The sequence below is a fragment of the Ranitomeya variabilis genome, chromosome 7 (genome assembly GCF_051348905.1).
Source record: "Ranitomeya variabilis isolate aRanVar5 chromosome 7, aRanVar5.hap1, whole genome shotgun sequence".
NCBI classification, from domain to species: domain Eukaryota; kingdom Metazoa; phylum Chordata; class Amphibia; order Anura; family Dendrobatidae; genus Ranitomeya; species Ranitomeya variabilis.
The window spans coordinates 27,216,693-27,240,437 of record NC_135238.1 but is presented as its reverse complement, the minus strand read 5'-3'; the positions used below and the strand labels follow the sequence as shown (position 1 = coordinate 27,240,437).

General features: G+C 43.0%; 1 protein-coding gene and 1 long non-coding RNA gene across 4 annotated transcripts; one reads left to right on the top strand and one right to left on the bottom strand.

Annotated features, from left to right (window-relative positions):
* Positions 1–1,423: 1,423 nt before the first annotated feature.
* Positions 1,424–8,756, bottom strand: LOC143785657 (uncharacterized). The gene is made up of 3 exons (XR_013218046.1): positions 8,739–8,756; positions 7,353–7,418; positions 1,424–1,553 (listed from the first exon to the last, which is right to left on the bottom strand). It is a non-coding gene; the product is annotated as an uncharacterized LOC143785657 (long non-coding RNA).
* On the top strand, positions 8,277–23,132 carry LOC143785653 (lysosomal dipeptide transporter MFSD1-like). 3 transcript variants are annotated; one of them, XM_077274709.1, is made up of 14 exons: positions 8,277–8,523; positions 8,657–8,695; positions 12,016–12,116; positions 13,549–13,655; positions 14,134–14,189; positions 15,106–15,249; positions 15,451–15,609; positions 16,506–16,621; positions 17,024–17,124; positions 17,744–17,855; positions 17,935–18,072; positions 19,602–19,741; positions 19,918–20,032; positions 21,585–23,132. In XM_077274709.1, the coding sequence occupies exons 2-14, from the start codon at positions 8,674–8,676 to the stop codon at positions 21,693–21,695; spliced, it is 1,422 nt and encodes a 473-aa protein (XP_077130824.1). In that variant the 5' UTR covers positions 8,277–8,523; positions 8,657–8,673; the 3' UTR covers positions 21,696–23,132. The 3 variants fall into 3 exon arrangements, with proteins under 3 accessions (XP_077130824.1, XP_077130825.1, XP_077130823.1); XM_077274710.1 differs by having other exon boundaries at positions 8,511–8,523; positions 19,921–20,032; positions 21,585–21,830; XM_077274708.1 differs by lacking the exon at positions 8,277–8,523 and having other exon boundaries at positions 8,526–8,695.
* The last annotated feature ends 613 nt before the right edge of the window (positions 23,133–23,745 follow it).

The window sequence follows — 23,745 nt, the reverse complement described above, 5'->3', positions numbered from 1 at the left end:
CTTATACTTATCCTCTGATTGTTCCTCTGCTGATTTTAGCTTACAAATACATATGTAAAATAGTGACCAAATACTGAACATGTGAACTTGGCTTTATTGTACAGCATAGTGTGCACACTGAATAAAAATACATTCATCTCAGGGCTGTCCCACACGTCCAGATAATTCCGGTACCGGAATAAATCGGTACCGGAGTTATCCGTGTCCGTGTGCCTGGGAACTCACGGAGGCCATACGTGCGGCACACGTGTGCCGCCCGTATGGCGAGTTGGTACCACACGGAGCGTGTGGTACCCACTCTGCATGGTGCTGAAGCTGCGATTCATATCTTCCCTGCAGCAGCGTTTGCTGCAGAGAAAATATGAAGAATAGTGTTTAAAATAAAGATCCATGTGTCCGCCGCCCCCCCACCCCCTGTGCGCCCCCCCGCTGGTCAGAAAATACTTACCCGCTCCCTCGCTCCTTCCTGGTCTGGCCGCGGCTTCTCCTGCATGCGGTCACGTGGGGCCGATCATTTACAGTCATGAATATGTGGCTCCACCTCCCATAGGGGCGGAGCCGACTATTCATGATTGTAAATGATCGGCCCCACGTGACCGCATACAGTAGGAGGCGCGGCCAGACCAGGAAGGAGCGAGGGAGCGGGTAAGTATTTTCTGACCAGCGGGGGGGGCGCACAGGGGGTGGGGGGGCGGCGGACACCTAAATCTTTATTTTTAACACTATTCTTCATATTTTCTCTACAGCAAACGCTGCTGCAGGGAAGATATGAATACCGGCTTCAGCACCATGTGGGGGGGACAGCGCTTACTGTAGCGCTGTCTCCTGCACGCACACGGACCCCAGACGGAGAATGTCCGTGTGAGGTCCGTGTTTTACGCGGACCCATTGACTCTATTGGGTCCGTGTAAAACGTGCGCTCCCACGAACACTGACATGTCTCCGTGTTTGGCACACGGAGACACGGTCCGCAAAAAATCAATGACATCTGAACAGATGCATTGATTTTTATGGGTCTACGTGTGTCAGTGTCTCCGGTACGTGAGGAAACTGTCACCTCACGTACCGGAATCACTGACGTGTGAAACCGGCCTCAATGTAGCACTTGGGTATGTTTTTTTTCGACATGAAAAACACAGGCTAGCGCCATAAAACCTCTGTGAAAGTTATGCACTTTTCTTGGTGCGGTTTTTATGTGGTTTTTAGTGCTAAGTCTAAATTGACATGCTTTGTTTTTTAAAAAAACAAACAAACCTGAAATAAAAAAAAAGCACAGTATGTATGTGATTTAGGAAATCTCATTGATTTTGCTATTACTGTAGAATGCTGCATTCTTCCAGTGCGAAAAAATGTATAAAAAGACACAAAACAAAAAAACTACGTGTGAACAAGTTCTTAGGAATCTTTTCTTGTTTGTCAGCATTTTTTTAGGCTTGTTTTAAAAATGCAATTCATTTCGAGCTATTTTCATGATATTTTTTGGCAGGGTTTTTATTCTTCTACCTTTGTTACGTGCATTTTTTTCTGCCATTGTTCGGGTCCAAAAAAAAAGCCTATGGGGTAAAAAAACAGAAAAAAAAACACCATGAATTAAGTATGCTGCGTTTTGAAAAAAAATAGTCAATGACCTAAAGACGTCACAAATAAAATATGCAGTGTCTTTTATAGCTCACTACATAATTGCAAGTTAAATCTGGCAGCTTTTTTTCAGGTATGTAACCAGAGCTGTGTGTGAATAGGGGCTGATGCATAAAGACTTTAATTCTGTGCGATCAGGAAGGTTTTTTCTGTTTTTGGACGTATATGCAGCCGCTCACTGACAGCAAGCAGAGGACCAAGACACACATTTACATTATACAGGGGATCAGAAGTACAGAAAACAAAAGGATGAGACACATCAATATGGAAATAGAGAATCAAAGAATGTTAGACCGTAAATATGGAATATTAAAGGGGTCCTTCAACCACATATATTCATAATGTATCTGTAGAAAATATTTGAATCGATGGGGGTCCCGCATGTGAGACCTCCCCATATAGGGAGAATGGGGAGGGGGTCCTATGATTCAAAATGCCAAATCGAGGTTGATAAAGGGAGGTGAGAAGAAATCTCCTCTCTATAAGTCCTACAGACTGTGATGGAGAGTAGCGCACTTGCTCGTGCTGTCCTCTCCCCTTCCCAGGCCACTGTTGGACATTTTGCTGACATAATCGTGATCATGGCTACATGTAGCCCATATTAAATGGATCTGTCATAAATGTCTATGGTTGGGATATCCCTTAAATTCATGTTGGGAGTCCATGCTGCAGTCTGCACTTAGGCAGCCTATACACGTCCTTCTTCACATGTATCGGAGACACGTACACACGCACACCCATTATAATATATGAGGCTGTTCACATGTCACATGATAGATAGATAGATAGATAGATAGATAGATAGATAGATAGATAGATAGATAGATAGATAGATAGATAGATAGATAGATATGACATGGGGTCCCACCATTTTTTGATAACCAGCCAAAGTAAAGCAGACAGCTGGGGGCTGATATCAGGCTGGGAAAGTCCCTGGTTATTGGGCCCTTTCCAGCCAAAAAATATAAGCCTGCAGCCACCCTAGAAGTGGAGATGCTCCAATTCTGGCGCTTCGTTTTGGCAATTCTCTATTGCCCTGGTGTGTTGGCAATCGGGTTAACGGTTTTTGGGGTTGATGTCAGTTGTGAATTGTCCAAAAACAGAGCTCACATGAAGCCCCAGTGTTAGTAATGGAGAGGTGTCTATTAGACACATCCATTACTAACCCAATAATAAAAAACACACAAAAAAAAACTTTAATGAAATAAAGACTCCGCAACACTTTCCTCGTTCACCACTTTATTCAAAAAGGAAAAAAATCTCACAGAGGTCTGACGTAGTCGAGGGATTCTGACAAATAAAGGCTATGGTGCCTCATTCTGACGCTCCATAGCCATTCCCTACAGCCCCTTTTGTGTTGCGCTGAGCAGCACGAGACCCTGTAACTCTGAAGAGCTGTGACATCACTAACATTACCGCTCTTCACAGTCACCGGGTCAGGCAGAGGGAAGCGAGAGACTCGGAATGTCTCAAGAGCCGTAAGCGAAATTGATGAAAGAGGCAAAGAGTCAGTGAGTCTTTATTTCTTTAAAGATTTTTTTTATTATTATTACTGGGTTAATAATGGGGGTGTCTGATAGGCGCCTCACCATTACTAACACCAGGTCTAGATGCCAAATTTGTTTTTGGACACATCACAGCTGACATCAACCCCAACTACCATTATCTTGATTGCCACTGCACCAGGGCAATCGGAAAGAGCGAGGCGAAAAGCCAGAATTGGCGCATCTTGTGTGATGCTCCACTTCTGGGGCAGCTGCGTGCTGGGAAGAGCCAAATAACCATGGACTTTCCCAGCCTGATAATATCAGCTCACAGCTGTCCGCTTTACCTTGGCTGCTTTCAAAAAATAGTGGAGAACCCACATCATTTTTTCATTTAATTATTTATGTGGCTTAATAGAAAGCATTACAAGATATTTACCGTATCTATTACACTGGTCAACAGCATTTTTGGTGCCAAAGATATTTCATCGAATTTAGGGTATTTTTGGGGTGCTGATTCTGAATATGTCATCAGTTTTGCCAGATTGGCTCAAGTTTTTGAGATTTTTGGTATCTTATTTATAGCACTTGTTGGTAAATGCGACGCATCATCTCATTAATTTCTTTGGATTAGTACTTGAACTGAGCAGTTCTCAATATAGTTTTGTGTTAATTAGTGTTCTAAAAGTTTGTTCATAGCTTGATTTTTGCACTAACTTTATGTTGTTGTCTGTTTTCCAGTGAAAAGCATGAACTCATCAAGAAGAAGTTGTCTTAACGATCCAGACTCATTCTGTTACATTTGTGGTGAATACACACTGCCAAAACATAGAAGAAACATAACAGACTTCGTAAAAAAAGTGTATTTTGCCTATTTTGGGGTTATGCTTGGGGACCAAGACAAGTTTTGGGCACCACACATAGTGTGCAAAGCATGTATCGAATTATTACGAAAATGGAGCAAAGGACAAAGAAAAAGCTTCAAATTTGGTGTTCCAATGGTGTGGAGAGAGCCAAAAAATCATCATGATGACTGATTTATGGTAAACACAGGTACAGGCACATCTTCACAATGAGGGACAGGCCTTCTTGCAGATTCCATGTTACTCCCTTTTTCGTTTCTTATGCTTATTGAATCCTTGCACTTGCACTGCACAGAAATAACAGTCATCATGATGATTTTTTGGCTCTCTCCACACCATTGGAACACCAAATTTGAAGCTTTTTCTTTGTCCTTTGCTCCATTTTCGTAATAATTCGATACATGCTTTGCACACTATGTGTGGTGCCCAAAACTTGTCTTGGTCCCCAAGCATAACCCCAAAATAGGCAAAATACACTTTTTTTACGAAGTCTGTTATGTTTCTTCTATGTTTTGGCAGTGTGTATTCACCACAAATGTAACAGAATGAGTCTGGATCGTTAAGACAACTTCTTCTTGATGAGTTCATGCTTTTCACTGGAAAACAGACAACAACATAAAGTTAGTGCAAAAATCAAGCTATGAACAAACTTTTAGAACACTAATTAACACAAAACTATATTGAGAACTGCTCAGTTCAAGTACTAATCCAAAGAAATTAATGAGATGATGCGTCGCATTTACCAACAAGTGCTATAAATAAGATACCAAAAATCTCAAAAACTTGAGCCAATCTGGCAAAACTGATAGCATATTCAGAATCAGCACCCCAAAAATACCCTAAATTCGATGAAATATCTTTGGCACCAAAAATGCTGTTGACCAGTGTTATCTATCTATATTATCTTTCTATTATTGATCTATCTATTATCTATCTATTATCTATCTATCTATATTATCTATCTATTATCGATCTATTATCTATTATCGATCTATCTATTATCTATCTATCATCTATATATCTATCTATTATCTATCTACTATCTATTATCTATCCATCATCGATCTATTATCTATCTATCTATTATTGATCTATTATCTATCTATCTATATTATCTATCTATTATCGATCTATCTATTATCTGTCTATTATCTATTATCGATCTATCTATTATCTATCTATTATCTATCTACTATCTATTATCTATCCATCATCAATCTATTATCTATCTATCTATTATCTATCTATCTATATTATCTATCTATTATCGATCTATCTATTACACTGGTCAACAGCATTTTTGGTGCCAAAGATATTTCATCGAATTTAGGGTATTTTTGGGGTGCTGATTCTGAATATGTCATCAGTTTTGCCAGATTGGCTCAAGTTTTTGAGATTTTTGGTATCTTATTTATAGCACTTGTTGGTAAATGCGACGCATCATCTCATTAATTTCTTTGGATTAGTACTTGAACTGAGCAGTTCTCAATATAGTTTTGTGTTAATTAGTGTTCTAAAAGTTTGTTCATAGCTTGATTTTTGCACTAACTTTATGTTGTTGTCTGTTTTCCAATGAAAAGCATGAACTCATCAAGAAGAAGTTGTCTTAACGATCCAGACTCATTCTGTTACATTTGTGGTGAATACACACTGCCAAAACATAGAAGAAATATAACAGACTTCGTAAAAAAAGTGTATTTTGCCTATTTTGGGGTTATGCTTGGGGACCAAGACAAGTTTTGGGCACCACACATAGTGTGCAAAGCATGTATCGAATTATTACGAAAATGGAGCAAAGGACAAAGAAAAAGCTTCAAATTTGGTGTTCCAATGGTGTGGAGAGTGCCAAAAAATCATCATGATGACTGTTATTTCTGTGCAGTGCAAGTGCAAGGATTCAATAAGCATAAGAAACGAAAATGGGAGTAACATGGAATCTGCAAGAAGGCCTGTCCCTCATTGTGAAGATGTGCCTGTACCTGTGTTTACCATAAATAACAGTCATCATGATGATTTTTTGGCACTCTCCACACCATTGGAACACCAAATTTGAAGCTTTTTCTTTGTCCTTTGCTCCATTTTCGTAATAATTCGATACATGCTTTGCACACTATGTGTGGTGCCCAAAACTTGTCTTGGTCCCCAAGCATAACCCCAAAATAGGCAAAATACACTTTTTTTACGAAGTCTGTTATGTTTCTTCTATGTTTTGGCAGTGTGTATTCACCACAAATGTAACAGAATGAGTCTGGATCGTTAAGGCTACTTTCACACTAGCGTCGGGAAAGACCCGTCGCTGTGCGTCGGGCCGACGTTCCCGATGCTAGCGTGGTCTCCGTCGCACAACGGGGGCAGCGGATGCATTTTTCCAGCGCATCCGCTGCCCCATTGTGAGGTGCGGGGAAGTGCGGGGAGGTGGGGGCGGAGTTCCGGCCGCGCATGCGCGGTCGGAAAAAGCGGACCGTCGGGAGCAAAAAACGTTACATGTAACGTTTTTTTCTCCCGACGGTCCGCTACCACACGCCCAAGCGTCGCAAAACGGACGCGACGTTTGGCAATGCGTCGCAAATGCGTTGCTAATGCGTCGCTAATGTTAGTCTATGACGAAAAAACGTATCCAGCAAGAACTTTTGCTGGATGCGTATTTTCGGCAAAACGACGCATTTGCGACGTATTGCAGTTAACGCTAGTGTGAAAGTAGCCTAAGACAACTTCTTCTTGATGAGTTCATGCTTTTCACTGGAAAACAGACAACAACATAAAGTTAGTGCAAAAATCAAGCTATGAACAAACTTTTAGAACACTAATTAACACAAAACTATATTGAGAACTGCTCAGTTCAAGTACTAATCCAAAGAAATTAATGAGATGATGCGTCGCATTTACGAACAAGTGCTATAAATAAGATACCAAAAATCTCAAAAACTTGAGCCAATCTGGCAAAATTGATGACATATTCAGAATCAGCACCCCAAAAATACCCTAAATTCATTAAAATATTTTGGACACCAGAAAAAAAAATTTTTTTTGTTGACCTGTGTTATCTATCTATTATTTTTGCACATTACTTAAAAATCAGTCATTTCTAGTCTACATTCTATTCCGGTACGTTTCACACGGATGACACTTGGATGCTGAAAACAAATCACACAGATGGTCCAAAACAGAACGTCCCACACGGATGTATTTTTATGCGTGCGTGTGAAGGGGGGCTCAGACACACTATGAAAGTCAATCGTCTGGGTCTTTGTAAGAAACTATAGACAGCTATATATTGACATTTGTGCTGACAGGTTCTCTGGATAAAAATTGCCAGGGTAACAAATCCTTATCACATAGAAAATAGAAAAAGAAATGCGGCACTCACCCAGTTTGCAGTGAAGTTGATATCTTTTATTTTACCATATCGAGGATACAGACATTTTCTTGGAATCTGCAGGTAAAAAGTGAGGTTGTGGGAAGTGAACAGCGGGACGACGGCCGTTTCGCACACTCAGCACTTCTACGGGTCCATTTTTTTTTTTTTTTCTGAAATCCTTATCACACCCCTATTATAATTGATGATTATTTCTACCTGTAAACTGGACCTGGAGTATTAGTTTTTTTGTGTCACATTTTATTGAATCCAGACCTTTTGAAAGCGCTTCAGAGCGTGATCCCTGCGATGTGTCACTTGCTGGGCTGCTTGCTGCAGTTTTAAAAAATCACAGTATTCTCTGCTGCAGATCTAGCAGTGCTCTAAATGCTGAGCTGTGTGTAGCCCCGCCCACACCACTGATTGGCTACCTTCTCTATACACTGTGCATTGTCAGTTAGCTGCCAATCAGAGATGGGGCGGGACTGGACTAGAAGGCAGGAGACACCTAGTCCTGTAGGAATTATCTCCTGCTGATAAAACACTAATTATATTGAAACTACAACACACAGCCTAGGAAGTAACACATCCCAGGAATCAAGGTCTCTGTCCCTACATCATGCTGCTCTCAGATTAAATAGCAAAAACCTGCTGCCAGATTCCTTTAAAGGGACGTCTTTCCACTAGGACCACTGATGCATTACCTATACGATCAAATGATCACCGAGGATCTTCTGTCTCACTAGATGGGACTGTGAATCTGTCTGCTCTTTCCTGACCCAGCACAATCCTCAACCCTACAGGTCTCCTATATCTCCACTAATATACGTATAGTGTCAGAAAACAAAAACCCTTTAAGGTCTCACTATAGAGGAGCACAGGTCAGAGCTAGTGCAGTTTGTCATTAAACTTTCAAATCTTGCAGTGTGAAAAAATGTCGCAGAGTTACACTTGTCGCGCTGCTACTCCACTTGTACACACATGCGCATTATGCCAGCGTTCTCTCTCGCGCGCCCCCGTGCGGCCGCTCCGTGTTTAGCATGCGCAGTGAACTTGTCTGCGCAGCTTAGAGTAGGCGTGGTCATGATCCTGTCTATCAAGTGTGAGCGGGCGTGGCTAGAGGCCGGGCTGGCGTAGTCGGTACCTGACTGCAGCAGTCAGTGAGTGCGGGGCTCAGCTGACGGTGAGGAGTGGCGCTGTGTGAGCTCCCGGGGCTTCGTGTCTGTGTGTGGGGGGCGCACTATCGTCCTCTCTGCCCGCGTATTCCTCTATAGTTCCTCTCATGTGATAATTGCTTTTTCTTTGTGTGTGTACAGGACTCCCGGCTGAAGACATGGCGGTGCCGGCAGAGGAGGGTGAGTGCTGCCGTTATCCGGCGGTGATGTCGGTGCCACATACCTGTATTGTATACCCACACCCCAGCGTATCACGTGACTACCACCAGTGGTCATGTGACCAGAGCAGCTGCAGGCAATCACGTGACCCGAGGAGTTTGCTGTCCTGCACAGTCTGGTATAAAGGTCCCGGGGGTCTCATGGCAGAATATGTCAGCAGTGATTATTCTCCCTAAGATTGCTGTCTGGGAGACCTCTGGAGCTATCGCAGCGGACATGATGCTCCTGATCCACGGCACTAACATATATGTACTGCACATTGTCTGCGCCGGCGCTGCGGTACGTGGCCCCTCGTCAGTTTTGGTGTTTCGTCCTCACCTCTAAGCGCTAAGTGTCATTCATTATTGATTTTGGCATTTGCACCCTGAACCCTAGGGTCCCTACCTGAAAGGACCATTACTATTAAAGACTTGCAATAATTAGGGGCCCCGATGGAGCTTTTACATTGGGGCCCTCAAGATTCCAGTTATGCCGCTGCTGGGCCCCACAGATCCCCAATAGACGGCTGGGCAGTATGTAGCGCGGGGTGCAGGAGTGCAGAGTGGGATCTCTGACTTTCTAGTGAATCTGTGCCGTACCCCCCCTATCTTCAGAGTTGCCATCTCATTCTGTTCGGTGAACAGTGTTTTGTGTGTTTGCTCCATGACCCCCCACATGAAGCTTTATACTTCTGAGATCAGTAATAAGTGAGGTCTGATTTCTGACGCTGCAGTTTCTCCTCCACAATGGAGGTAGATGAGTAACGCAGGAATCCAGCATGATCCCCGGCAGATGGCCATCCTGTCTGCTCTGCTGTCTCAGCATCTGCGGGTCGCGTCACCGGGTCACAGACCACGTTGTGTTCCCTGACTGCGCAGTTCTGCAATTTTGATGTCACCCTTATTCTGGATTTCACTGCAGATAGAATTAGGACAAGGAGTGCTTCCCTCTCTAAAGTGAACCCACAGGCTAAGTGCTCATGTGACGGATTTCCCTACCTCCTTACTTGCGGCTAGATCCACTGCAGTAAAATACCGCCACAAGTAGACTTACCCTTGGGGCACTTGATTGTGCTGCAGATTACGGTAAATTGGCAGATACCCATGTACTGAATAAGGTACAAGTGTGGCGATCTTTTGGCTCAAAGGGAATTGCATTTTAAGCAATTGTCCAATGTAATTGCTTAGCTTGACCCCTCTGCCACAATGCAAGGAAAAATTCTATAATGGGACCAGATAGGCGCCGCAGGTAACATACAGTACAGACCAAAAGTTTGGACACACTTTCTCATTTAAAGATTTTTCTGTATTTTCAAGACTATGAAAATTGTACATTCACACTGAAGGCATCAAAACTATGAATTAACACATGTGGAATTATATACTTAAAAAAGTGTGAAACAACTGAAATTATGTCTTATATTCTAGGTTCTTCAAAGTAGCCACCTTTTGCTTTGACTGCTTTGCACACTCTTGGCATTCTCTTGATGAGCTTCAAGAGGTAGTCACCGGGAATGGTCTTCACTTCACAGGTGTGCCCTGTCAGGTTTAATAAGTGGGATTTCTTGCCTTATAAATGGGGTTGGGACCATCAGTTGTGTTGTGCAGAAGTCTGGTGGATACACAGCTGATAGTCCTACTGAATAGACTGTTAGCTGCTTTTTTTCTTGCCATAATACAAATTCTAAGTAAAGAAAAACGAGTGTCCATCATTACTTTAAGAAATGAAGGTCAGTCAGTCCGAAAAATTGGGGAAACTTTGAAAGTGTCCCCAAGTGCAGTAGAAAACCATAAAGCGCTACAAAGAAACTGGCTCACATGGGGACCGCCCCAGAAAAGGAAGACCAAGAGTCACCTCTGCTTCTGAGGATAAGTTTTTCCGAGTCACCAGCCTCAGAAATCGCAGGTTAACAGCAACTCAGATTAGAGACCAGGTCAATGCCACACAGAGTTCTAGCAGCAGACACATCTCTACAAGAACTGTTAAGAGGAGACTTTGTGCAGCAGGCCTTCATGGTAAAATAGCTGCTAGGAAACCACTGCTAAGGACAGGCAACAAGCAGAAGAGGCTTGTTTGGGCTAAAGAACACAAGGAATGGACATTAGACCAGTGGAAATCTGTGCTTTGGTCTGATGAGTCCAAATTTGAGATCTTTGGTTCCAACCACCGTGTCTTTGTGCGACGCAGAAAAGGTGAACGGATGGACTCTACATGCCTGGTTCCCACCGTGAAGCATGGAGGAGGAGGTGTGATGGTGTGGGGGTGCTTTGCTGGTGATACTGTTGGGGATTTATTCATAATTGAAGGCATACTGAACCAGCATGGCTACCACAGCATCTTGCAGCGGCATGCTATTCCATCCGGTTTGCGTTTAGTCGGACCATCATTTATTTTTCAACAGGACAATGACCCCAAACACACCTCCAGGCTGTGTAAGGGCTATTTGACCAAGAAGGAGAGTGATGGGGTGCTACGCCAGATGACCTGGTCTCCACAGTCACCAGACCTGAACCCAATCGAGATGGTTTGGGGTGAGCTGGACCGCAGAGTGAAGGCAAAAGGGCCAACAAGTGCTAAGCATCTCTGGGAGCTCCTTGAAGATTGTTGGAAGACCATTCCCGGTGACTACCTCTTGTAGCTCATCAGGAGAATGCCAAGAGTGTGCAAAGCAGTCATCAAAGCAAAAGGTGGCTGCTTTGAAGAACCTAGAATATAAGACATAATTTCAGTTGTTTCACACTTTTTTGTTAAGTATATAATTCCACATGTGTTAATTCATAGTTTTGATGCCTTCAGTGTGAATGTACAATTTTCATAGTCATGAAAATACAGAAAAATCTTTAAATGAAGTGTGTCCAAACATTTGGTCTGTACTGTATATATTCTGGATTGTTGGATATGTATTAAAAAGTTTTTGAAACTTCCTTGGAAAGGGAGAAAAATGACCATCAGAAAGGAAACTTAAAATAAACCTTGCTACCGCACCCCAGTCTTCTGTTGATTATCCGTTTCCAGATTAAAGGAATTTTACGACTTATTTTTCCATATCTTGCTTCTTTCTGAGACCAAAAGTCTCCGTTTTAGAATTTATCCATTGCCTCCCTCTTTAGAATCGTCAGGCTTTCCTCCAGAATGAAACAGCTGATAACAGAGAACAGTACTTTATATTAAACTGGATAGCTAACAAAGTCAAGCCCAAATTTAGGTTTCCTGTTTCTTTAAGATTATATGGCTTGTAATTTACATCATTGTGGATTTTTCATGATTTTTTTTTTTTTTTTTCACAATATTTTTCCTTGCAGCCTATTACCGGTTCGTGGTGCTGTTCTTTAATTGTCTGCTCACGTTCGGTTCCTATTTCTGCTTTGACATTCCCAGCGTGCTCCAGGACCAGTTCCAGGGGGTAAGTGCCCATATTTAATGGGATTGTTCATTAATAAACTCAACATATGCAACAACTGATCTGCAACGCTCAGGGTATTTATTAATCAAAGTGCCAGTGAGTGATTACCTCTTGCTCACTGCATAGTGATCAGTGACTGTAACCACTTCTTGAGGACTAGAAGCAGGCGGCTGCAGGGAGGATAACACTTTACACTTAATTTCCTCCCTGTAGCCCCTGCTCCAGTAAGCCGGCTACACAGGATTTACATTCCAACTAACTGCTCATTACCCGTATATATGTAGGTAAATGGCTTTTTCTGGTTCCTTTAAAGAAATAAACATACATATTTTGTATTGCCGCAGCAACAAAAATCTGATCTATGAAAATATGATTCTTATACACAGACTGCAAATGTTGTGAAGAAGAAAAAAATCAAAATGCCAAAATGTTCATGTTTTTTTTGGGGGGGGGATCGTCACACCTCTCACAAAAAAGTAAAAAGAGATCAGAAGTTTGCCTGTACTGCGCAGTCTGAAACACTGCATACAACGTACAGAAAAACGTTCCCTTGAACGTTTTTAGCAAAAGACGGCACGTCACATTCCACAGGATCCAGTGCACGACGGACGAAACGTGTCCATCCGTCGTGATACATCGCTAATACAAGTCTATGGGAAAATGCAGGATCCTGCTTTTTCCAAAATTGACGTATTGCGACGGCAGAGGAAAGACGGAAATGTGAAAGTAGCCTAATCTGTTCATAAGGCTACTTTCACACTTGCGTCGTATGTCCTGTCACAATCCGTCGTTTTTTGAGAATGCAGGATCCTGCATTTTCCCATAGACTTGTATTAGCGACGGATTGCCCTCTGTTTCATCCATCGTGCACTGGATCCGTCGGAAAATAGCGGTCCGTCGTGCAGAGAAAGCGTTCAGAAGAACGTTTTTTTCTGCACGTCGGAAAATCGGTCAGCGACGCATCCTGCGCTGGCCGTCGACGGCTATAATGGAAGCCTATGGACCCAGGATCCGTCGCTGATCGTCACACACTGGCATCCAGTGACGTATCACGTTTTTCCATTCTGAGCATGCTCGGAAGGATTTTCAATTCCGGCAAAAAGGTTATCGCTCTTTCTCGATATTTCTCCATTGACATTGTGGCAACAACAAATGACGCATCCGTCATTACACTGGATGCGCACACACGTTTTTTTCACTATTTTCGTGACTTACGTCGATATGCCATTTCACTGCACAACGACGCACAGCACACGACGCAAGTGTGAAAGAAGCCTAAGTCATTGATTTTTATCTAAAACTGCAGCAAGCAGCCCATTAAGTGACACATCACTATGCTGAACTTAGTTTAGGTGTCAAAACACGGGAGACAGATTCAGTTTAAAGGTTTAATAGTAATGTTAGACTTTTTTTTTGTTTCTTAAATTTACAGAACCTGACATGTGCAAATGGGAGCAGCTATGGTAACAGCAGCTGTGTGGAGGGGCTCGGCATGACCCCAGAGCAATACAACCTGTTATATGCCATCTACGCCTGGACGTAAGTACTGTAGGATTAGCAAAATCTGTCAGTCGTCTTGTACACCAGCTTCATGGCGGGGACAGGGGTGAATGAGGACGTGTTGGTGCTCAGATATTCTAGAGGTACAGTGTCATGCTACGAAGTATACTGGCCCCCTCCTCACCATCCAGTCTGTGCCCCCCACCATCATGCACATGCTTAGTACCATTCCTACAGACTGTCTCCAAGACCAGTGCTCTGTGGCCATTAAATGCACACGACATGTATTACAGCATAGAATCAGTTAACTTTTTTTTTTTGCTCGCTTGCAATGCAAAATTATAAATGGTGGCCTCTAAGCTGTGCTGCTGTGTGAGCGGGGTATGATCAGGACCTCTGAATGCTAAAATCATGTTTGCATCCGCTGACTTTTAGCATTGATCTAAAACTGCAAGAAATAACCGTAAAAAAAAAAAAATAAAAATATTAAGACTATTTCTTATTTTTTCTCCTTTAGGAACGCCTTGGTTGTTATCTTGGCTGGATTCCTCATAGATAAGCTAGGGAACAGATGTGAGTAAGAGACATTCTTAACTGCTCATTGTTACAGCTGATGTTTCATTTTTTGCACTTTCTAAAAAAAAAATCTAGATGGGGTGAAAAACATGCAATTCCCACTATGTTTTTTTTTTTTTTTTCTTTTGGGGGGAGGGTTCTGAGTAGAATTCTGCTTTTAGCATTCTTGCAACCTGATTCTCTGGGTCATTGCTGCGATACCAAACGGGTATCCCCTTTTTTTTTTTTTTTTTTTTTTTGAGACTTGTAACTTCTTTCTTCTTCCATTAATGGAGCTATGTTAGGTCTTTTAGTTTTTGAGTAGTGATGCGCACTCGTGCATTTATTTTTATAAATTTTTACCTTTTATCCTACATACTGCAATTACTCAGCATTGCAGGGTAGATAGTACAAATGATGATCTGCCATGAAGCCCAGCAATGTGTCTTGGCCTCACAGGATCACCAAGAGGGTGGTGACGGGGAGCTTTCGGCAGGCCTCTTGATGCCCCACTGGGATTGCACCACCTAAATGGAGTTGAGAGATTGACAGAGGCATTTCAGTGGTTAAACAGCAGCGATCGCAGCTAGCTCTGTTCACTGCTGTCAGTGGCGGGTGCAGTCCGTGTTACACTCCTCAGCCTGTTCCTTGCACCCGCTACATGACGTCCTGCGGAGGGAAAAGTTTTAAGGGATTTTCCAGGCTTGTGCTTGGTCTAGCAGCTCTGCTCCATTTACTCCTATGGGGCTCAGTTGCAATAACAGATGCACCCCATAGTAAGCGGTGGCGCTGATTCTGGGGAAAAAAACCTGAACAGCTCCTTCAGCTCAGTGTAGTCGTCTTTAGTTTGCTGTTTGCAAATTTCCTATATTTATTGTGTCTCTAATGATTGGGGCCGGGGCATCTTCATCCTGTAACATTGAGTTCCTTGCAGTCGGCCTGTTCCTGTTTTCTTCATTGACTGTTGTGGGCTCCTCCATATTCGCCTTGGGGTCACACTTTAAAGGAAGTCCGTACCTGCTGCCGCTGATGTTGACAGGACGCCTGCTGTTCGGCTCGGGGAACGGATCACTGACTAGTAAGAAGTTCTTTGTTTTCCTGCAGTAGTCGATCCTTGCAACCAATCATCTTTTCTTAGTTTTCTAGAGGCACCTCAGAAAATAAAGGGTTAATGAGATTGGTTGCTATGGGTAACTTCTTTGTTTTTTGTTTTTTTGCATAATTTTGATAAATCTGCTCATCGCGTCATGTCCTTTCTTCTCCCCCAACCATTCTGCAGTTGTTCAGAACCGGATCACAGCCTTCTGGTTTAAAGGGAAAGAGCTGGCTCTGGCGTTCGGGCTGACCCTGTCCTTCTCCAGATTGGGAAGTGTTCTCAATTTCTTCCTCACTCGGCGGTTTGAAGATCACTTTGGAATCCAGTGGACACTTTGGGGAGGTGCGTCTGTTGGTGGGGTGCTGCTGCCCATGCTAGTCCTCTTCATCATTCATTGTCTATGGCAGTGTTCCTCAATTCTGGTCCTCAAGAGCCATCAACAGGTCATGTTTTTAGGATTTCCTTAGTATTGCACAGGTGATTGAATTCTTTCCTGTCCAGGTGATGCAATTATTACCTGTGCAATACTAAGGAAATCCTGAAAACATGACCTGTTGGTGGCTCTTGAGGATCGGAGTTGAGGAGCACTGGTTTATGGGATAAACAGAGAAAGTTGCGTAAATCCCTTGGCTTTCTTTCCCTCCTGTCCATGGATGGAGCATACGCTGAGCATTCGCACCTGGTTTCTGCAGAGCCCCACCCTTGGGATTGCTGGGGATCCCTACTTTTGAAGCCCACCAGACAAGCAATTTATGCCCCTTCCTATGGATAGAGGATAACTTTTGATTTTGGGAAAACCCCTTTAACTATTTATCAGAAGTTAAACATTGTTTTCTGTCTACGAAAATGATGGCATATTACAGGGTTTGTAGACTGCCGGCACCCCCACTATTATGGGAATAAAGAGGGGCTTTCTTCGCATGGCAGCCCTCTGTGCAGCCCTCTGTGCAGCCCTTTAACTTCAATGGAAATGTTACAGCGGGTGTCCGAGAGCGCCGCTGTGCATGGAAACTAAAAAGAGAGGTGGAAAAGGGTGAACTCCTGGACTCCTTTCCTCGGAATCACTGCTCCTTTTTCTCCATAGATATTTGCTATGCAGGGAATGACCTTGAAGCCCCTTCATTCTCAGGATCTGTAGGGGTCTTGGCCATAGGATCCATAGTAATCAGAAAGTGATTGGTTAGATCTCCTTTTTTGTGACAATCTTTCATTTATAAATGTCATGTTTTCCTGTGTAGGAACCATACTGTGCGTCCTTGGCTTATTATCTGCCATTACTGTCAGTATTCTGGATAAACTGGGAATGAAGCAGCTCGGACTGGACGGATCAATTCAGGAAGAATCCAAGAAAGTGGTAAGTAATATCATGCACTTACAGGAGATGCTCGACAGTAGTCTGCTACAAGACAAATACAGTATTACTTTGTGCCCATTGATATTAATGGGGAACAATGTAATACATGAGCAGGACGAGTCCTCCATATTGAGAGCTGTCCTGTTTATCAGCTCTGAGGGGGGTCTCAAATGGTGAGCTCCCTATTCTAATGGTGGCTGAGTGCTTGTAAGGGCTTGTGGATGGGTTGTCCCCCGTGTTAATGCACAGAACCTATGTCTGGTGGTATATACAACAGAGGAGGCCAAAAAAGTTTGACTTTCATTGGGATGATCTAGCACTGACAAAGTCCCGATACACTCTGCAGTGTGACTTGTAATCTACTTTGCTAAATTTGTATGTTCATATTTTATTTATTTACAGCGAGTCCAGGACATTCGCAGATTGCCGTTACGTTACTGGCTCTTGGTTCTGACGATCATGTTTTTCTACAATGGGGTATTCCCGTTTGTGGCTGATGCCAGGTAAGTGAAGCTTATCTGTTGTGGGCTTTATTTAGACCCTTTAACATTCACCCTAGGTGACCTTACATGCCCTCTGATTAAGGGGCTGAAGTGAGGGCTGCAGTATATACAGATGTGTTTCTCAGTGAGCCAACGTGCCTGTCGGGAGCACCAAAATGCCACTTGATGATGTTTCTTCGCGCCTTAGATGATGACCAGTTATAGCCTCTGTCAACTGGAGGAGAGTTTCAGCCAAAGAGGCCATTAATGTTCATCTTCTCCACTTTTATCCACCCACACGTAGCTACCTTTACTTTATATGAAGCTGCCTCTATTGCTCTACTCCAGTGTTCCCCAACTCCAGTCCTCAAGAGCCACCAACAGGTCGTGTTTTTAGGATTTCCTTAGTATGGCCCAGGTGATGGAATTGTTGCCTGTCTAGATTATGGAGTTCTCACCTCGGCATTACTAAGGAAATCCTGAAAACATGACCCGTTGGTGGCTCTTGAGGACCGAACTTGGGGAACACTGCTCTACTCTATCCTTGGCCCTCATTGATGATGATCCTGATGTGTCACAAGATTCTCATTTTGCCCTGATCACTGTTCTTTTTTTTTTTTTTTTTCTTCCATCTTACTAGCAAATTTATTCAAGACAAGTATGATGGCTATGATCAGCAGACGGCGTCCTATATCGCTGGGGCCGTGTATGACAGTTCTTTGGTGCTGTCTGCGGCTGTAGGAATATTAATTGTAAGTTTTAACCCTTGTAATTTTGAGTACTGTCTAATTATTGTATTTAGTACCTAACTTTTTTTTTTTACTGTCCTAGGACTATGTAGGAATGAGGGGTCTGCTGGCGGTGCTCTGTGCTGTACTCACATTGCCAGTGTTTGCTCTGCTGGCGTTCACCTTTGTCCCCCCGCTGGTGTCCACCTTATGGCTTGGAGTCACTTACTCTTTTGCAGCGGTAAAGTAACGTGTCTGTCATATTTTGGTTTTTTTAGTAGTGATGGTGAACCTAATGTTCGTGTGCGGGAACCGACTGGTGGTATTAAACGGCTGTCGATCGATGTTTGCACCGGCGGACCGCTCTAAACAATGGAGCAAGAGCGATCTGTAATATATTGTTCTCAGCAGCGTGAGTCCTGGTTACACAGGACGATGTGCTGCAGAGAATGATGAACTTCTGTGCAGCACAAACGATCATTTTACCTGATTTTAAAGGGAAAACGTAAAAAGGGAAAATGGATGGAGCTCACCACTGCGAGGTAATTGATGTTCAGGATGGAGAATAAACACGTGGAGTGCACAGCCATGGGGAGGGAGGAAGGTCCTATGGCTAAGGGTGCCTGAAGCGTGTCAGGTTGTATACGGTTTCCCGGGATCCCTGTTACTTTGGATGGTTGTGCCGGATTCCTTCCTTCCTCATTATTTTACCCGACAATCATGGCTGGCGATCACCCGATGAGTGAGCAAGTTATGAGACAAGTGTTTCTAGAAATTGTCGTGCAGTGTAAAAGGACTCCCAAGAGTTAAGGTACCGTTACACTAAACGACTTACCAACGATCACGACCAGCGATACGACCTGGCTGTGATCGTTGGTAAGTCGTTGTGTGGTTGCTGGTGAGCTGTCACACAGACCGCTCTCTCCAGCGAACAACGATCAGGGGAACGACTTTGGCATCGTTGAAACTGTCTTCAACGATGCTGAAGTCCCCGGGTAAACAGGGTAAACATCGGGTTACTAAGTGCAGGGCCGCGCTTAGTAACCCGATATTTACCCTGGTTACCATTGTAAAAGTTTAAAAAAAAAAAAAAAAAAAAAAAAAAACACTACATACTCACATTCCGATGTCTGTCACATCCCCCGCCGTCAGCTTCCCGCACTGACTGTGTCAGCGCCGGCCGTAAAGCAGCACAGCGGTGACATCACCGCTGTGCTCTGCTTTATGACCGGCGCTGACAGTCAGTGCAGGGAGGCTGACGGCGGGGGACGTGACAGACATCGGAATGTGAGTATGTAGTGTTTTTTTGTTTGTTTGTTTTTTTAACTTTTACAATGGTAACCAGGGTAAATATCGGGTTACTAAGCGCGGCCCTGCACTTAGTAACCCGATATTTACCCTGGTTACAAGTAAACACATCGCTGGATCGGCGTCACACATGCCGATCCAGCGATGACAGCGGGTGATCAGCGACCAAAAAAAGGTCCTGATCATTCCCATCGACCAACGATCTCCCAGCAGGGGCCTGATCGTTGGTCGCTGTCACATAAGCCTCCTTACCTGGACAAGCCAGCTGGTATGTCACTCTCCATAAGGAGAAACGTTACCCCTTAGACCCCTGTTTGCTTCAGACATCCATCTTTAGTTTCTGGGGCAGGAAGTATCTGTCAGATTGCTACTTCCTTTCTGCCATATTAGCTGTTGGGTCACACAGAATATCCATCTATTTTGGGTACAATGGTCTAACCTGCCGCTACCTCTTCCCTGTAGGCGAGCATGTGGCCATCCATCCCTCTTGTAGTTCCACAAGCTACTCTGGGAACCGCCATGGGTCTCGCCACCTCCGTGCAGATGATTGGCATCGGGATTTCTAATCTTATCGTTGGCAGAATTCTTGGTACCAAATCTAGGTAAGTGTTAGTGACTTCATTCATCCTTTTACTAGGATAACCTAGGTGTTATTCATACGTCAGCCTGGAAGTGACTATAGATTTCACTACCAGCGGTGACTGATTTATTCTATTCTAAGGCCCTTAACTCTTGATAATCTTTTTTTTTTTTTTTTTTTTTTTAACCCTTTTGTTAGCAGTGAAGCAAAGATTCCTTTGTGGCGATGGCAACAAATGATGATTTTCATGCTGGCAAATACCATTGCTTGTATCTTCACTTCTATAATCTTAAATATCGTGGATCAAAAACAGGTAACTATGTGACCTCTGGCCGGTGTTACATCTCATGCATGGGGCTGTTCCTGGAATGTCTCGCCCTGACCATTGACCAGTTCTATTTTCTGGCATTCATTGTATGATAAAAATGACCTGGTAACTTGAATCTCCAGGTCCATATAATGCTGGCGATACAAAACTTACTTGTTACCAACTTCTGAATGATATCTCGTCCTTTTTTTCACGCACAGTTTTTTTTTTGCACGCGAAGAACTGACGTGTTTATTTGGAGTATTTACAATGTTTTTATCACTTTTTATTGCATTTCTTTAGGAATGTAAGATGATAAAAATAATCAATTGCCAAAATTGTTTTTTTTTCTGTTTTTTTTTTTTTCACACTTCCCACAAGTGAGAATTAATGTTATATTGCAATACACCAGACTTTTACTTGTACAGTGATATGGGGTTTTTTTTGGTTTTTTTTTAAATAAACATATTTCCTAGTTGTATCTGTTCCTGGGAAAGCTGGTTCGGGAACAGATACTAGGTTCTTCAACTAGTCACTTGGATACATAGCTCAGCAGACAGTTATTACTATGATCTGAGCAGAGCAGTCATATCATTGCAGTGCTCAGATTACTGCAATTACCAGAGAGCGCTCACCAGGTCTGGGCAGCAATGATTTTATTCACTGACCTACTCGCCTCTGGATTAAATGATCAGTGGTTTTGAGGAGCCCATGATACCACTCTTCAGAGGAGATTCAATCTGAGAACAACTTGCAAGTGGCCACTTTAAGTAGCTTTTCTCATGATTGCATACACCTGGCTATGAAGTTCAAAGCTCAATGAGGTTACAAAACCAAAAAAAGTGCTTTAGTAAGTCAGTAAAAAGTAGGTAGGAGTATTTAAAACAAGAAAATGATAAGGGTGCCCATACTTATGCACCTGTCAAATTTTGTTTGAATGCAGATTGCACATTTTCTGTTAGTACAATAAAGCTCATTTCAAGGCAGAAACATTACTGTGTCCAACAGTTATTAGATATATGAAACTGAAATGGCTGTTGCAAAAAAAACAATTTTTATAAAACATTAAGCTTAAGATTAATAGGAGTGCCCAAACCTTTTCATATAACTGTACTTACCGGTGAGCATGGGTTTGGCACCAGTGCTGTGGAGTTTATCATACAGTGACATGTACACACCGCTGGACGAAGTCACTGCTAGTGTCTAGATCTGTGCTCACCAGTAATTACTGGGATCTCAGCGCTGCCATGACATGACCAGTAGTTAACTAGTGAGCATGCACTACGATTGTGGTGGTTACTACATGGTGCAGTGAGTACATATCACAGGATAAAATCGCTGGTGCATGGACTTGGTGAGGGCTCTCTGGTAATTAGTGATCTCAGTGCTGTAGCTGAATTGACATGAAGGCTCCACTTAGATCACAGTAATCCACCATAACCGCTCCTAAAGGGAATTGTCTCTGAACTTTTTCATACCCTCAAATTACAAATATATCCGGTATTACAGTCATGTGTCGGAGAGTGTTCTCATTTATTTATTTTTTCCTCTTTTGCAGGGAGGAATATTGAACAAAATGACAAAGAAGAAACCTCAAACAGAGCCACAGGAGGAGTCCGACAGAACACCAATAATTAACGAAGAGGATGACCAGAGGTCTATTAACTAGCTGACACCTGGTGAACAATTTTTCTCATCCGGGTTATATACTGAAAGACTGAATGTTATGTCACTCGGATACTTTTCATGTCCACGTTAAGTATTATGTACTAAATGGAGTGTTCTCTTAATACATGACATTTAATGGGGTTATGGCATGGTCATAGGATATGCAAAAAACGACATCCACTAGATTCAGGACTACTTGTTCTGCAATCGTCAGAACGCCAATAAGAATAGAAACACATGTACTGTCCCCCTCATTCTTGATAGGTTTTGGTCCCACTGCTCACAGCTGCTTAAACCAATGTGCCATAAATGTTCCAGAGAAGCAACACCCCTGATGCCATAACTAGTACAGATTTACCGTTTTTCTGAAACGTCCTGATTTGTCATAGGCATTACTGACTTTAGTTCTCAGGTCTATAAACAGATTATGGGTGTACTATATATAATCTATAAAGTTTTCTATACTGAAAAATAGGTGTTTATATTGATAATTACCTGCACAAAAAAACTAAATCTGACTAACTATTGTCCCCTCCAGATTAAGTACAGTGCCACGTTATGCAGTACCGTTATTTTGCCACTAGATGGCAGATACATTCTGTCTTTCCATTGGTGGCAAACCACAAACTTTATAAATAAAGTTGGGAGAGGAGCATTACCTAAAAATCTGCAGGTATTTAACTAAAACTTAACTATTCTCATGTGAAAAGTTGGCCAGGCTGCTGGTACTTGTTGATAAATGCCCATTTGCCTTTGAGAGCGTGAAGAGGTAACTTGGGATTTCCTTGTGCAGCATTAGATAAGGACTTAAAGGGTTAAGCTGGGTTCACATGAGCGTTCGGGGGCTTTGCGGAGGGCTGTGTATGCCTACCTTTAACCCTGGGTACACAGGACATGCGGATGCGTCGTTTTGACGCACCTGCCATTGGCACAAAACGCAACTTATGTTCCCTTACGATTGGTGGGCATGTCAGAACAGATCCGCATGTCTTGCGTACCCAGTGTTAAAGATATGTATGCAAGAAGCATGCGGAAGTAGGTAGGGCTTAGCGGATGACATACACAGCACTCCGCAAAACCCCAGAATGCTAATGTGATCTTAACCTTAGTCCTACATTAGAATATTGTGCTGATACATCAGGTAGCAGTAGACGTGACATTACCTACCCTGCTCGCTCCTTGATGTGGAGCAAGATCAATCCTTTAATCACCAGACACGGAGGTGACCAAATATGACATCAGTCCATGAAGATCCTATATTGTGTGAGCAATAGTGATGAGCGAATGTACTGGGATAAGGTGTTATCTGAGCATGCTCGGGTGCTATCAGTGTCTTCGGTGTGCTTGAATCATATGAGTCCTTGCTGCTCCATGTCTCATGGCTGTTGGGCAGCTGCAGAGATTGCCTAACAAGCAGGCAATCCCATCCATATGTTGTGACTGTCGATTTATTTTTCCTTTATTGATGGGCATCCATGCGGTCAGATCACCAGTGATCACATATTTATAAACTTACTGTATATAAGTTATTTCTGGGACAACCCCGTTAAGCTATAGAGTTGAGAAAAAAAAAATCAAAAATCGCCAGCAGGTCTCTGGTCAGGCAGCCATGGACTTTTCATCTTACCCACATCGTTGGCTCTGATCCAGTGGCCACAGTCCTTTTTTAATCTTTTTACTCACCTCTAATAAACTACTGCTGCCGACTTGGTGAAATCGAGGCCGATCTGGTCCTGAGCTGATTAGTAAAGCCAAGTCCAACAGTCCGGTTCCTGTAGATTCTCTACCTCGTCATCAAAGTGTCAAGGAAGGCTGTTCCCCGTCTACCAGGGCCGTACGCACCGTAGGATCAGGTCTTAGGCTATGTTCACACTTTGCGGTTTTTGCTGCGGATCCGCAGCAGTTTTCCATGCAGGGTACAGTACAACGTTACCCTATGGAAAACAAAAAACACTGTGCCCACATTGTGGAAAATCCCTTTAAAAACCGCGCGGAATTGCTGCGGAAAAAAAGGAGCATGTCACTTCTTTCTGCGGATTCCGCAGCGGTTT